We start from the raw sequence: 12,063 nt of genomic DNA, 5'->3' as shown, positions 1-12,063 counted from the left end.
GTCTGCCCAGACCCAGCTCGTCGGTCTCGTACTTGAGCTCTTTATATCACTTTCCCTATATAAAGTGTTCGAGTTAATGGACGGACGAACACTATTCTTCTTATTCTCTTCTTTACGTTATCACAATGTGTATGTAAAGCAGCTTGTCGATTGCTTCTAGCCCGAAGGTATCGAGAATCAGGATCAAGCAGCAGAAGCGAAATGAATGTTGTTGGGTATCAATCTAAAAGTCCCATCAAGACCACATTTGACGCAGACCTGCATTGGCATAACCGAACCATTACCACCGGCAAAGTGCAGTATGGGAATCCTGACGCACTAACGGATAGATCCTAGATGGTTCTGGCCTTTGAACATCGAGACTTGGAACTGACAGGGTCGGCCAAGCTGGCGGGACTTTGTCTGCAGGGATTGGGGTCGGACTTTCCGCGTGGAGACGCAGTATTAACATCGGAATCAGAGAATGAGTGTCCAGTCAGCTACGAGACTTTCATAAAAGATTTTGACATGATATCTCAGTCGAGAACCATCATTCATGGGCTCTCCTCTCTTGGTAGTCCCAACCGAATCGCAAGAACTTGATGGCCTGAGCAACTTCATTTCACTCAAGTTTCTACAAGGTCCATGAACCATGAATGGGCCCGATGACAGGTAAAGTCAGGGGCATAAAGATACCGCCATTTTACAATTCCCATTCCTCGGCGACATAACGGCGGTCTTTACCCGAGAATGGCTTAGACAGTCTCACCTGAAGCAAGAACTTGATTGACCAACCAGGCACCTGTCATATATGGGTCTGATCTATTCAGGGTTTAGCGAATTTGCATAACTCTAGGGTAGCTTTTGTGTCTTTAGTTGTCAATGGCATCATGCTGAGAGTTGATCCGCCGATATAAATCTTGTTAGTTTGCTGATCAAGTCTGTAGCGACATTGCTGTATGTGTCTTTAAATCATCTTGAACATGCGGAGTCGGTGGGTGAACAATGTTTAGTCCCCTAATGTTATTTATTGAAGCATCAAGACCTTACCCGGTGTTGATTCAGAGTACCCCTGGTCTCCAAGATTGATATCCATCAATGGCACCATCGCTCCGTAGTTACAGCGTAGACTTGAGCAAACAACCCAGGTCAGCGGAACTCCATGCCGTATTCCCGTCAAGTATTCACCCGTGGAAGTTCCCAAGACTGTTGTGGCTAGATGACTAAGGTGAGGGAGAATATTGGCAAGTGGGTCCTTCCGATCTTGATCAACAGTGAAGTTAGTGAGTGCTATGACGTACTCTATTCCATTCCATATCGCGACGCGACAGAAACTCAGTCGCATCTAGAATTCCCATGACACAATAACAACTGAAGATTCAATTTTCAATGGCCGATTTTGCAGCCCGAAGACGCGAGAACATTGAGAATAATGCACTTCTTCTCAAGGACATCAAGCCTATAATACCAAAGACTGAAAATTCACTGCCAAAAGCCAAGAGCAGTAACAAAAACAATAAACGAAAAGCAGAAACACCGCGCGCCCCTACGCGACAGTCAAGGCGCATAGCAGAGGCTGTATCAAAACCAGTATATGATGACGACAATGACGATCAAGTCAGTGTTTCCTCGTCGCGAAGAGGTGCTCCCCGTGTGAAGAAAGCTTCAAAACCTCAACAAGCCCTTTCGGCATCGGATTCAGAAACTGAGTCGAGTAAAGAGCCTTCCAAGGACGTCGAGGCTATAATAGCCGGGTGGACAGCATGGGAGCCCGAGGGTGACGATCCTGTTCGTGACGTCAACGGAACAATTCGCTTTGAGTCACACCCCGACTTTCGACCGAATAAATCGCCCGAGGAAATCATTCGCGAAGGAAGCTTTGGCGGATCATACTGGAGGCCATTACGCTCAAAGCGCTTGGGCATCACGGTACAAGACGACTGGAGAGAGCTTCCAGCCTCATGGACAACCGGTCTAGACGTGGATACGTATCTCACCAGCACCACATACGACCCCGAGATTAACAAATATGGCGTCCAGTGCGGACAAAGTATTGAAGAGTGGGAGGCAGCTGGATGGATAGCCCATGAGTACGATGTTCGTGGTTGGTTCCAGTGGTACTGTCGCTTTTGGATGGGCCGTCGCTGCGCTGATGACGAGCGGCAAATAAGTCGCTGGAAGAAATGTGTCGGAGAAACTGGGCGCTGGAGGAGAATATTGCTTAAGAAATATGTGGCTCTTGGGATACGGAGTGTGTTTGCTGATGATGGGGAGGACGAAGACGCGCCGGATGTCAGTCCTGTGGTGCACCAGACATGTCACCATTGGGCATATGAGGTTCGGCAGGATGCATTAGATCGATTCTGGACGGATGGAAAATAACCGTAGCCTGGATTCGACTCTATCTAGGGTTCAGCGGTGACAGATTTGAAGATGAACGCAGCGCGTGCCTGGGCTCGACTCAGTGAATCAAATTCTATGAAGATACCCACATGTATTCAAACCAAGCTTCCTCAGTTCGCGTCAGCAGTAAGCAGGACCCACAGACGTCCCTTAGAAGGTGTTGGTGCACGGTGAGGACCCTGCCGTGGTGAGGATAGTCGGATGTGATTGACTGATGGTCGAAGGATTTGTATATCTACCACGGTAGTTCCTGTCATACATGAAGCTGATCCGCACCATTGGGTCAGCGACGTGGAGTACAACTAATAACTAATCCTCAGCTTTTAACCTGGATCAGAAACTCATAACATGCGGTTGTCATATAATCACTATATCTTCGCGCCTATATAAACCCTTCGTGCCCCACGTCGACTTACTACTACTCGAACAAGATACTTAACAGCCTAGACACTTCATTGACACAGTAAAATCTACTATCCAACTTTTATATCAGAGAACAAAATGCCTCGACCGGAATCTCCCAAGCCCGCTCAGCCTCGTCCCCCCGTTCCTACCCCTCATCCTGAACCCCCACCTCGACCTATCTCGCCAGACTCTGACGATGACTGAGTACAGCATGTTGATGGACAGTAGGGGCTATGGGTAAAGACGACGGTGAAAATGGAGGGATATAGCTATGTTATAGATATGAAAACTTTATACATCGTGAGGTCTTCAAATATACTTATTACAAAACTTGAAGTAATTGCGATATCTGCCAGGAGTACGTTACTCAAATTCGTTCGTTAAATTCCAGTTTCTGTTGTGGTAACAGTTCCGTAAAGGCGATCTGGAAATAAATATTTGACAAACACAACACTTTTCAATCCGAACATCAACTTTCTTAGTCTCTCATAGACCGACTGATGATCTTGTGATATTTCGATGCAACTGCATGTATGTATGTTGCGAGGTGTGATGAGAGGCTCTGCCCATTTTTCCCTTCCCATGAGTTCGTAGTTTCCTTCCTTAACACAGGCGTAACAGCCACAACACTAGTTAGGGTTTCCCCAAGTAGTAAGTCCTGCAGAGTATCCAGTTAAAACAACACAAATACGATCGCAGATTATGAACCTAAAAGCTATTAAGGTCCGGTCTAAACGTATGGTGAGTTTCAAGACCCTCTGCACAATTGACACATTCGCGATAATTGATGCTCGATCAGACTGCCATTGAGAGCTATTAACTACATAAGCGAAGATATCCGAAGACAGAAGCAGTAGTCACCGCAAGCTCAGTATGTCTTGTAATCATAGGAATAAGAGTGCCACATGTCTTGTGACGTCCATGTAGACAGCCGTATGTCCGCCGTGATCCCAGAGTGAAGTCGCGTCTCGGATGTGACAACTGACAAGCAGACTAGTTATGTGACGACCGTACGAAGAGACAATTCAACATGAATTCAAATGCAGTCAGTAGGACCAAGTGCCGAAAGTGTAACAGTGACCCATGGGCGTAGTGGCTGCTGGGTCACGACAAGTTTATAGGCCCCCTTTTGCGGCACGCTTCTGGCCTTGAAATGTGAGGAACTGCATTAGCTGAGCCTTACAAGAGTGAGTAGATGATACTATCGAATCGGCTAATCTCGTAACCTCAACAAGCCCTGCATGTATTGTGGCTGTCATTTTAGGCCGGAAAACCGCCGTTCACCTCTCATCATACGAGCTCACCCGCACATGGCCGGCCGTCCTTAGGGTGTCAGAAGAAATGACCCTGAGATCCTAAGAGATGAAATAGTTTAGTAATTTTATGCCAGTCTCGACCTGCTTTTAAGCTATTTTATTTTAACGCCCTAAGCCTTGGAGGACAATCCTTCTGTTACCCACTAGGGCGTCCCGTTCGGGCATGTTTAACTTTCGTATTATCTTGAGGGGTAGGTCCTACAAAGTACATAAACATAACAACACAGTGAAAGCCACAGATCATGAACTATGCATGTTGAGCTTCCAAGCTATAAACATCAATACGAGTCCAGGCTGAGAACATAAATACGAGCCTTTCCATCCATTTATTGTGCTTGGCACCAATTACCCTATATCTATGACGTATTGAGAACGGCGGATTACAGGCGGGTGTGGTTCAAATTTGATAGTTCATTATTGTCAATCCAATGTTTCCTTTCTTCTTTCTCTTCAACTATCCTGCCTTTTGTTTCTCATTGTGTTTTACGACCTGTGCAGACGTATCGAAAAGTCGTTGAACATATCGCTAACATTCGCGGACAATAGACTCCTCAGAATTATGGAACAGTCTCGCTAGATCTTCATGATTTGCCACCTGGTCCTTGTTCGCGTCAGTGCTTTCGATAGAAGCGGCGGATATTATCAGGAGGTAGCCTAATGCCCATAATTATGGCACCATCCTGCTCCAAGACCAGACGAACTCCGCTCACGCACGTGTTCGTCTCTTGTTCCTGGCGATTAAACTAAACCTGATTTTCTTCAAGAGTCGGACAAATTACCAATGCTCTGCGAATAGTGACCGGCATTATGATAGAGGCCTTCCTAAAGAAAGGGGCGTCAGGGGTAATGACCCCTGCCGTAGATCATTGATGCGACACCCCACGAGCGGGCATTGGATCTTTTCAGTTGGTGGATGCAACGCTATGCGGCTCATTAACCTTGTTTCGCCCCCAAAGCCGTAGTGCAGAAACTTGAGCCAAGCCGCGATGGTCTCGGAAGTACGGAGAAAGGCTATACATAGCCACTCTTCTCCGATACTATTCCATTCCCAGTTACGATCCCTTATGCGAGGTGGTTGATGTGACTTTGACGATGGAGATGGACGGTTGAAGATTGCGCCGAATGGCAACATGTTGTTGAGATGTTGGTGCATAGCCAAGAAGGGGTTGTTGGAACTATGCTTGGCCGCAGCTGTTATTGGTTCTGGAAGGTGTTATTTCTGGACTTTTGTGCGACTCATGTTGATACCGTTGCATCGCATATGCCTGCACTCAGGGCATTGGCAGCCTCGGTACGGACACTGCCGACGTCGAACCTGCGTTAAGGACATGGATGCTTCGGTTCAGAGTGGGAGACGGTCGGCATATCCAACAGATAAATACACAAGACATGTCTATCACTTTCTCAACTCATCAGTCGATCTCTGACCAGTCATTCCTTCCTTAGTCCTTCTTTGACGACTTGACTATAATCACTTTACAGGGAAACCACTCCTTTAGTTCCCTTGTTTGTTGTTTATTTGGATCTTAATCACTTAATTCACCATGAGACAATCCTTCCTTACAGGCCTTTTGGCCGCTCCTCTTTCTGCGTACGCCGTCGCTCTGACTGGCTACGAGTACATCGTTGTCGGCTCCGGTGCCGGTGGTGGTCCTCTGGCCGCTCGCCTGGCCATGGCTGGCCACAAGACCCTCCTCATTGAGGCCGGTGATGACTACGCCAGCACCAACTACACCGTCCCTGCCTACTCTGCCAACGCTTCCGAGGATCCCGAGATCTCATGGAACTTCTTCGTCAAGCACTACGCCGACGATGAGCGCCAGGCTCGTGACTTCAAGACCACCTACGACACTCCCAACGGAGAGTACACTGGTCTCAACCCTCCCGCTGATGCCAAGCTCAAGGGTACTCTGTACCCTCGTACCCAGGCTCTTGGTGGCTGCACTGCTCACAACGCTTTGATCGCTGTCTACCCCCACCAGTCTGACTTTGAGTACATTGCTGAGCTCACTGGCGATGACTCTTGGTCTGCCAAGAACATGCGAAAGTACTTCGTTGAGGCCGAGGATAACAACCATCGCCCTGCTGGCGAGGATGGTCACGGTTACGACGGCTGGTTGAGCACTGAGACTGCCCCTCTCAGTATCCCCCTCAACGATCAACAGCTTCTCAGCATCCTCAGCGGAGGTGCTGCTGCCCTCTCTGAGGTCACTGGCGAGGAGATCACCATGGATGGTCTCATCGCTGATGATGCCAACGCCAACACTCTCGCCCGTGACCAGAAGCCCGGTTTCTACCAGATCCCGCTTTCTACCAAGTCCGCCAGCCGTGTTGGACCCCGTGAGTTCATTCTCTCTGTCCGCGATGCCAAGTTCGACAACGGCACCAAGCGTTACCCTCTCGATGTCCGCACCAACAGCTACGTTACCAAGGTTCTCTTTGACGAGTCTGAGAAGACTCCCCGTGCCACTGGTGTTGAGTTCCTCGACGGCAAGCACCTCTACTCTGCCAGCCCTCTCTCCACTGGCGCTGCTGGCAAGGCTGGTAACGCTACTGCTTCTCGTGAGGTCATCGTCGCTGGCGGTGTCTACAACACCCCCCAGATCCTCAAGCTCAGCGGTGTCGGACCTGCTGATGAGCTGAAGAAGTTTGACATCCCCGTCGTTGTCGATCTCCCCGGTGTCGGTACCAACCTCCAGGACCACTACGAGATCAGCGTCCAGGGCAACCCTGCTGAGAACTTCACCTCTTTCGACGGCTGCACCTTCAGCCTCTTCACTGATGAGGACCCTTGCCTCGACCGCTGGAGGGCCCCTGTTGACGGTGACCACGGTATCTACTCTTCTTCCGGTCTCGCTGCCACCATGTTCTACAAGTCTTCTACTGCCGAGAAGAACAACTTCGACATCTTCGCTTTCGGTGGTCCCGTCAACTTCCGTGGTTACTTCCCCCAGTACGCCGTCAACGCCACCATCGAGCACGACTGGTTCTCATGGGCCATCCTCAAGGCTCACCCCCGCAACACCGCCGGCAAGGTCGTCCTCCGCTCCGCTGACCCTCTTGACATGCCCGAGATCACCTTCAACTACTTCGACACTGGCAACGGTGACGCCGACAAGGATCTCCAGGCCATGTACGAGGCCATTGAGCTCGCTCGAAAGGCTTTTGCCAGCCAGGCCGTCAACATCACCGAGGTCCTCCCCGGTGACCATATCAAGACCCAGAAGGATGTTGAGACCTACATCAAGGACAACACCTGGGGACACCACGCCTCTTCCACTTGCCCCATCGGTGCCGATGATGACAAGATGGCCGTCCTTGACTCTAAGTTCCGTGTTCGCGGTGTTGCTGGTCTGCGTGTCGTTGACGCTTCCGTCTACCCTCGCATTCCCGGTACTTTCACTGCCGTGTCTACTTTCATGGTGGCTGAGAAGGCTGCCGATGTTATCTTGGCTGAGTTGGAGGAGTAAGATGTTTTCAATGCGTATGATAGATGTGATAAGGATAGCCTCATAGTATAATGTCATGATCCAATTCTGATACCCAAAAAGAGTTCTTTTATGTGATGATGCCCATCTGATTCTTGGTAATAACACTTTAGAATTAAGCCAGCTGCTTCTGTATTCAGCATAAGGCTTATGAGAATAACATCGTTGCATCGAAATTGCCATATCCGTTAGATTACACGACTAACCGGAGCTTTGATGAATAGTTTGGACGAGTCTTTCAAGAAGTGATCTTATTTGACTAAATCTATTCTAATCCGTGTATATCTAAGCCTAGGCGAATCCCAAGTTGAGGGTATAGTTCAATGGTGTAACACCAGTGATGTAGACATGACTCCCCGCCAACGTCAGGTTACCTCCATGCCAACTGTACTGCTCACCAGCATCATTCTGAATAACTCCCATTCCATTTCCAGGGCCGAAGGTAATCTTATCATCACCCATGGTGTACTCTCCCATTCCTTCAGCAAGGCGATAGATCGTGGTGTTATCACTATCCACAAACTCATCCACACCCTTGAACTTTCCACCCTCTCGGAACGTAATCTCAAAGGTAAGTTCGACGTCATCTTCTCCGGTAACTTGGAAGTTGAGATCGTAGCCAGCCTTGGTGGGAGTAATATCCACTTCTGTCTTGAGACGACGCATGCTGGCTGGTCGGTTTTCGAAGTCTGCCATCGCGTAGAAACGGCCGTCGACGGATCGGGAGAGTTTGTATGTGCCGTTTTCGTCGCGACGCTCGGATGGCATGGGAAGGTAGTAAGGGACCTCGATCTCACTGCCAAGCTGGATGCTGCCGCTGTCTGAAACGTTGACGCCATTGGATCGGAAGTGGCCCATGCTGAAGAAATTGGCGCTCATTCGGACGGCCTCGAGAACGGCCTTGCCGTTCCATGCCTTGAACATGGTTGGGTTTGTCGACAGACCAGAGCCCATGCGGTTGTAGAACTCAGCCTTCTTTCCATCCAAGTACCAATCTGATCCACCGAAGGCAGAAACAGTCAAGTTTCCGCGACGCGCACGTACAAGACCAGCAGACTTGTAGTGCTTCTCAAAGTCCACGAATGGTTTCTCTGGCTCAGGTAGCTGTGCAGCGAGTTCAGGTCGCTCCATGAGATTAGCCAAGAAATCACCTAGCTGTTCACCGATGAGCTCTTCGATTAGTCGAGCCATGGCGGCAAAACGACCGTTGTTGTCAAGGAGAGCGAGTTCGCGGAATTGAGGATAGAAGTTGCCGATGTTAATTGAAGGAGCCTGTTGTTGGTCCTGACGACGGCTCTGAACAACTTCCATTTCTCCGTTTGGCTCCGCATGCTCAATTGACAGCTCAAGGTTCATGCGAACATAGTCAATGAGCTCAGTGTAGTTGAGCTCATGGGCAACAGTCAACAAAGAAGGATTAGAGACAGCAGAGTAGTAATTGGGGCTTCGCTCAGAGTAGATACCATCAGCATCGATATCAATACCCTCAGCAAGCCACTCATCAATTCTCTCTACAAGGGTCTCATTTCCAGTGATCTGAGAAATTCGCGCCAATGCACTGCAGATCTTCCATCTATGGTTGGGCGTGTGAATGCCGCCCTTGGAAAGACCAGAGCCCGCTTTGACAAGAATACCACGGATCAAATCCGCGAGAGGTTGTGATGCTTCATGGTCGTCTTTTTCGAGGATGCGCACCATAATACCGAAGTCTTCGATCAAAAAGCCCGTGTCAGGTGGGGAATGACGGTTGCCGACGGTGTATGTACCGTCGTCGTGCTGAACCTTCTGCAGGACGTCCAGCATTTCTTCGATGTGCGGAACAAGAGTTTCATTATGAAAGTATGTTGAGTCCTCCCATAGGAAGGGCACGACTAATTGACGAACGGCGCGGGTGAGGGATCGTGGTGAGCCGGTCAACGAGGTTTTCTTGTTGTCGAGGACGCCCTGGACTTGTGCGTCGGCGGATTTTGTGAGAAGTTTGAGACTCGTCTCATCGCGAGGAGCATCAAAGGCAGTGGCAGTGGCAGCGAGGAAAGCCACACCTACAGCCTTGACAGCGACAGTGATGCGAAGAAGATGCATTTTGAGAGCCCTGCAGAATGGTAAAGTAGGATCAGCCTCGATGTTTAAATAAATGCATCATAAATTGCCAAGGCCTCGGTTCGGTGCATCGCACACCGACAACCTCGTCTACGGTAAACATCGCCAACTTTACCGGTAGTTCAACCCCCAAATGTGTCCCCCATAATTTCCCCGCGGGGTAGAAATGCAAACACCTTCTTTATCTAGATTAGAGTCTGTGGGGCAACTATCATTTCAACCTCGCCGATTAACAAGCTTAATATTAAGAAAACAGGCTTGGGTCAAGCTAACCAGGGTCCCCGCTAACAGATGAACTTTAGAGAATCCTTCTACGATCTTGCCTTCGGCCTTCTCGCCGAAAACACCACTAAACGATAAGACATCTCTACTCCTCTCTAGCCTTGTCCTTATTCTTCTTCTTTCCAAATGTCTCCTCTACGATCCTATTCTGCCTTATAATCTCGTCCCTCGCTCCATCCCACGTACTTCTCTTGCCCGTATCAAAATACCGAAACATATGCGCCGTCTCAACACCATTATTCATCAGATTATACATCTTCCGATCCTTCCACCAAAACTTCCAACCAGCTGATCCCCAACCTAAATTCTCCATTCCTGTGCCAGCCTTTTCATGCATCCACGGTTGGAATTCGTATTGCTTTACCATGCTGAGGTCTATACTTGGGTCTCGTGCCCAGTTTGCTGCTAGCCATTCGTGATGCTCGTCCACCCATTCTTCCATTACACTGTAAGAGGGGAGAGAACTTGTGCCCCGCCAGATGTTGGAAATAGCCATGTTCATTACGTCGCTGAATGAGAAGCCGTTGTTCTTACCGTAGGCGGAGTAACAGAGCATTACGCAGCTATCTGCGTATTTCGGTGGGAAGACGTTCATATAGAGTCGATGGATAGCCGGTCCTTGGTAGTTGGGCGACTGTGGAATAGTCTTCTCGACGAAGGGTGCCAGCGAAAAGTCAGCTTGATAGCCCGTAGTAAAGATAACGCTATCGACGTCGTCAAGTATCGTGCCATCCTCAAATTCGACCGACTTTCCACCCGTGAACCTTTTGATGCCATGTACACTTGTCACGCTGCCTTCTTTCAGAAGAGGTATAATATGCTCAATCAGTCCAGGCAAACTTAGAGTCAAGTCCTTGATTTTATCAAGACGCCACGCTGGATCCAGTTTCATCCCCGCAAAGTGAGATGTCAATAGCTTAGCGAGTGTGTTTGCGAGGAATCTGTAGGCGTTTGGGAAATTACGCGCGATCCATTGAGATATCACGCGACGTCTCCATGATGCTAATAGGTCTGTTGGTCGTCCTTTTCTGAAACGCTTGACGACTATTTGTCCTCTTCTGTGAGAGATGTAGACCTTTTCAGCTACAGCGGCGACTTGAGGTGCGATCTCGTCTGTTGTTGTGGATAAACCAAGAAGCACAACCGTTTTATCTTTGTACGAGTCGGGGCTGGTGATTTGTTAGCATATTTGCCAATCGATCTGTTTGAGGACGTGCAAACCTTCGGTATTGCTGCGAGTGTATGATTTCCCCTTCGTATTCCTTCTGTCCAGGGAACACGGGCATCCTCTTCGTGGTCTGGTAGCCATGACAAAATGCAACCTTATCAAAATGGCGTCTATCAATCTTTCCACTTTCCACATCTTCAACTTCAACCTCCCAGCCGTTGTCCTCTTTGTTCCTATTTACCATTTTGACACTTGTATCGAATTTGATATGCTTCAAAAGGCCAAAGTGCTCGGCATAACCTTGCATGAATTCTTGGAAATCGAATGTGCTTAAATGAACCGGATACTCTGTTCTTAATCAGTAAAGCAACTTGATTTTTTGGATGGACTTACTGTCTGGTATAGGATAATCCGTAAAGCCGCATGTGTATTTGCTGATATTCGCCGTTGTCGTCGCTAAAGCAGTGGTCCAGCCATGCTTTGCGTCGTAAGCCCATAGCCCGCCAACCTGGCTACGTCTTTCAAACAGTGTAGCATTGAAACCGTCCTGTAACAGCTGTTTGAGCATCGTGATGCCGGTCGGGCCTTGAGAAATAGTTGTTAGCATCGCATCAAGGATTTGAAAGGTGAAGCCTCAACACACCAGCACCAATGACGGCGACACTGACGCGACTCATTATGGCTATAGATATTGCTTCACACACACTGTTGTAGATTTTGGAAATGGAAAGGCTCGCATATTTATACATCATGAGACCGGCCTCTTCTAATCGCCGATACTAGGGTACGTGATCTTCATTCCTGGTTATGATTGGCGTACCGACTAAACGGCTTGTTCCGGATTGGCTATACTGCACGCGTCATTCTAAAATCTTACGTGAGGTAGATCCTTCGAAGGCGATAAAGTGGCATAGCCATGCTT

At 48.8% G+C, this 12,063-nt stretch overlaps 4 protein-coding genes across 4 annotated transcripts; 2 read left to right on the top strand and 2 right to left on the bottom strand.

Annotated features, from left to right (window-relative positions):
• Positions 1-1,368: 1,368 nt before the first annotated feature.
• On the top strand, positions 1,369-2,361 carry FIESC28_03254 (uncharacterized protein; the record flags this gene model as incomplete). Its single annotated transcript, XM_031157403.1, has 1 exon — positions 1,369-2,361. One exon carries the CDS (start codon positions 1,369-1,371, stop codon positions 2,359-2,361), a length of 993 nt encoding a protein of 330 aa, XP_031018535.1.
• Positions 2,362-5,647: 3,286 nt separating this feature from the next.
• Positions 5,648-7,573, top strand: FIESC28_03253 (uncharacterized protein; the record flags this gene model as incomplete). The annotated part of the gene is made up of 1 exon (XM_031157402.1): positions 5,648-7,573. The coding sequence occupies one exon, from the start codon at positions 5,648-5,650 to the stop codon at positions 7,571-7,573; it is 1,926 nt and encodes a 641-aa protein (XP_031018534.1).
• A 309-nt stretch (positions 7,574-7,882) lies between these two features.
• FIESC28_03252 (uncharacterized protein) lies at positions 7,883-9,673 on the bottom strand (the record flags this gene model as incomplete). The annotated part of the gene is made up of 1 exon (XM_031157401.1): positions 7,883-9,673. One exon carries the CDS (start codon positions 9,671-9,673, stop codon positions 7,883-7,885), a length of 1,791 nt encoding a protein of 596 aa, XP_031018533.1.
• A 385-nt stretch (positions 9,674-10,058) lies between these two features.
• Positions 10,059-11,818, bottom strand: FIESC28_03251 (uncharacterized protein; the record flags this gene model as incomplete). The annotated part of the gene is made up of 4 exons (XM_031157400.1): positions 10,059-11,142; positions 11,195-11,489; positions 11,535-11,726; positions 11,785-11,818. The coding sequence occupies 4 exons, from the start codon at positions 11,816-11,818 to the stop codon at positions 10,059-10,061; spliced, it is 1,605 nt and encodes a 534-aa protein (XP_031018532.1).
• Positions 11,819-12,063: the final 245 nt, after the last annotated feature.

This window comes from Fusarium coffeatum (assembly GCF_003316985.1).
Source record: "Fusarium coffeatum strain FIESC_28 chromosome Unknown BRIP53273_contig_69, whole genome shotgun sequence".
NCBI lineage: Eukaryota > Fungi > Ascomycota > Sordariomycetes > Hypocreales > Nectriaceae > Fusarium > Fusarium coffeatum.
The sequence above is the reverse complement of the archived record's forward strand: the minus strand, read 5'-3'. Positions and strand labels throughout refer to the sequence as shown.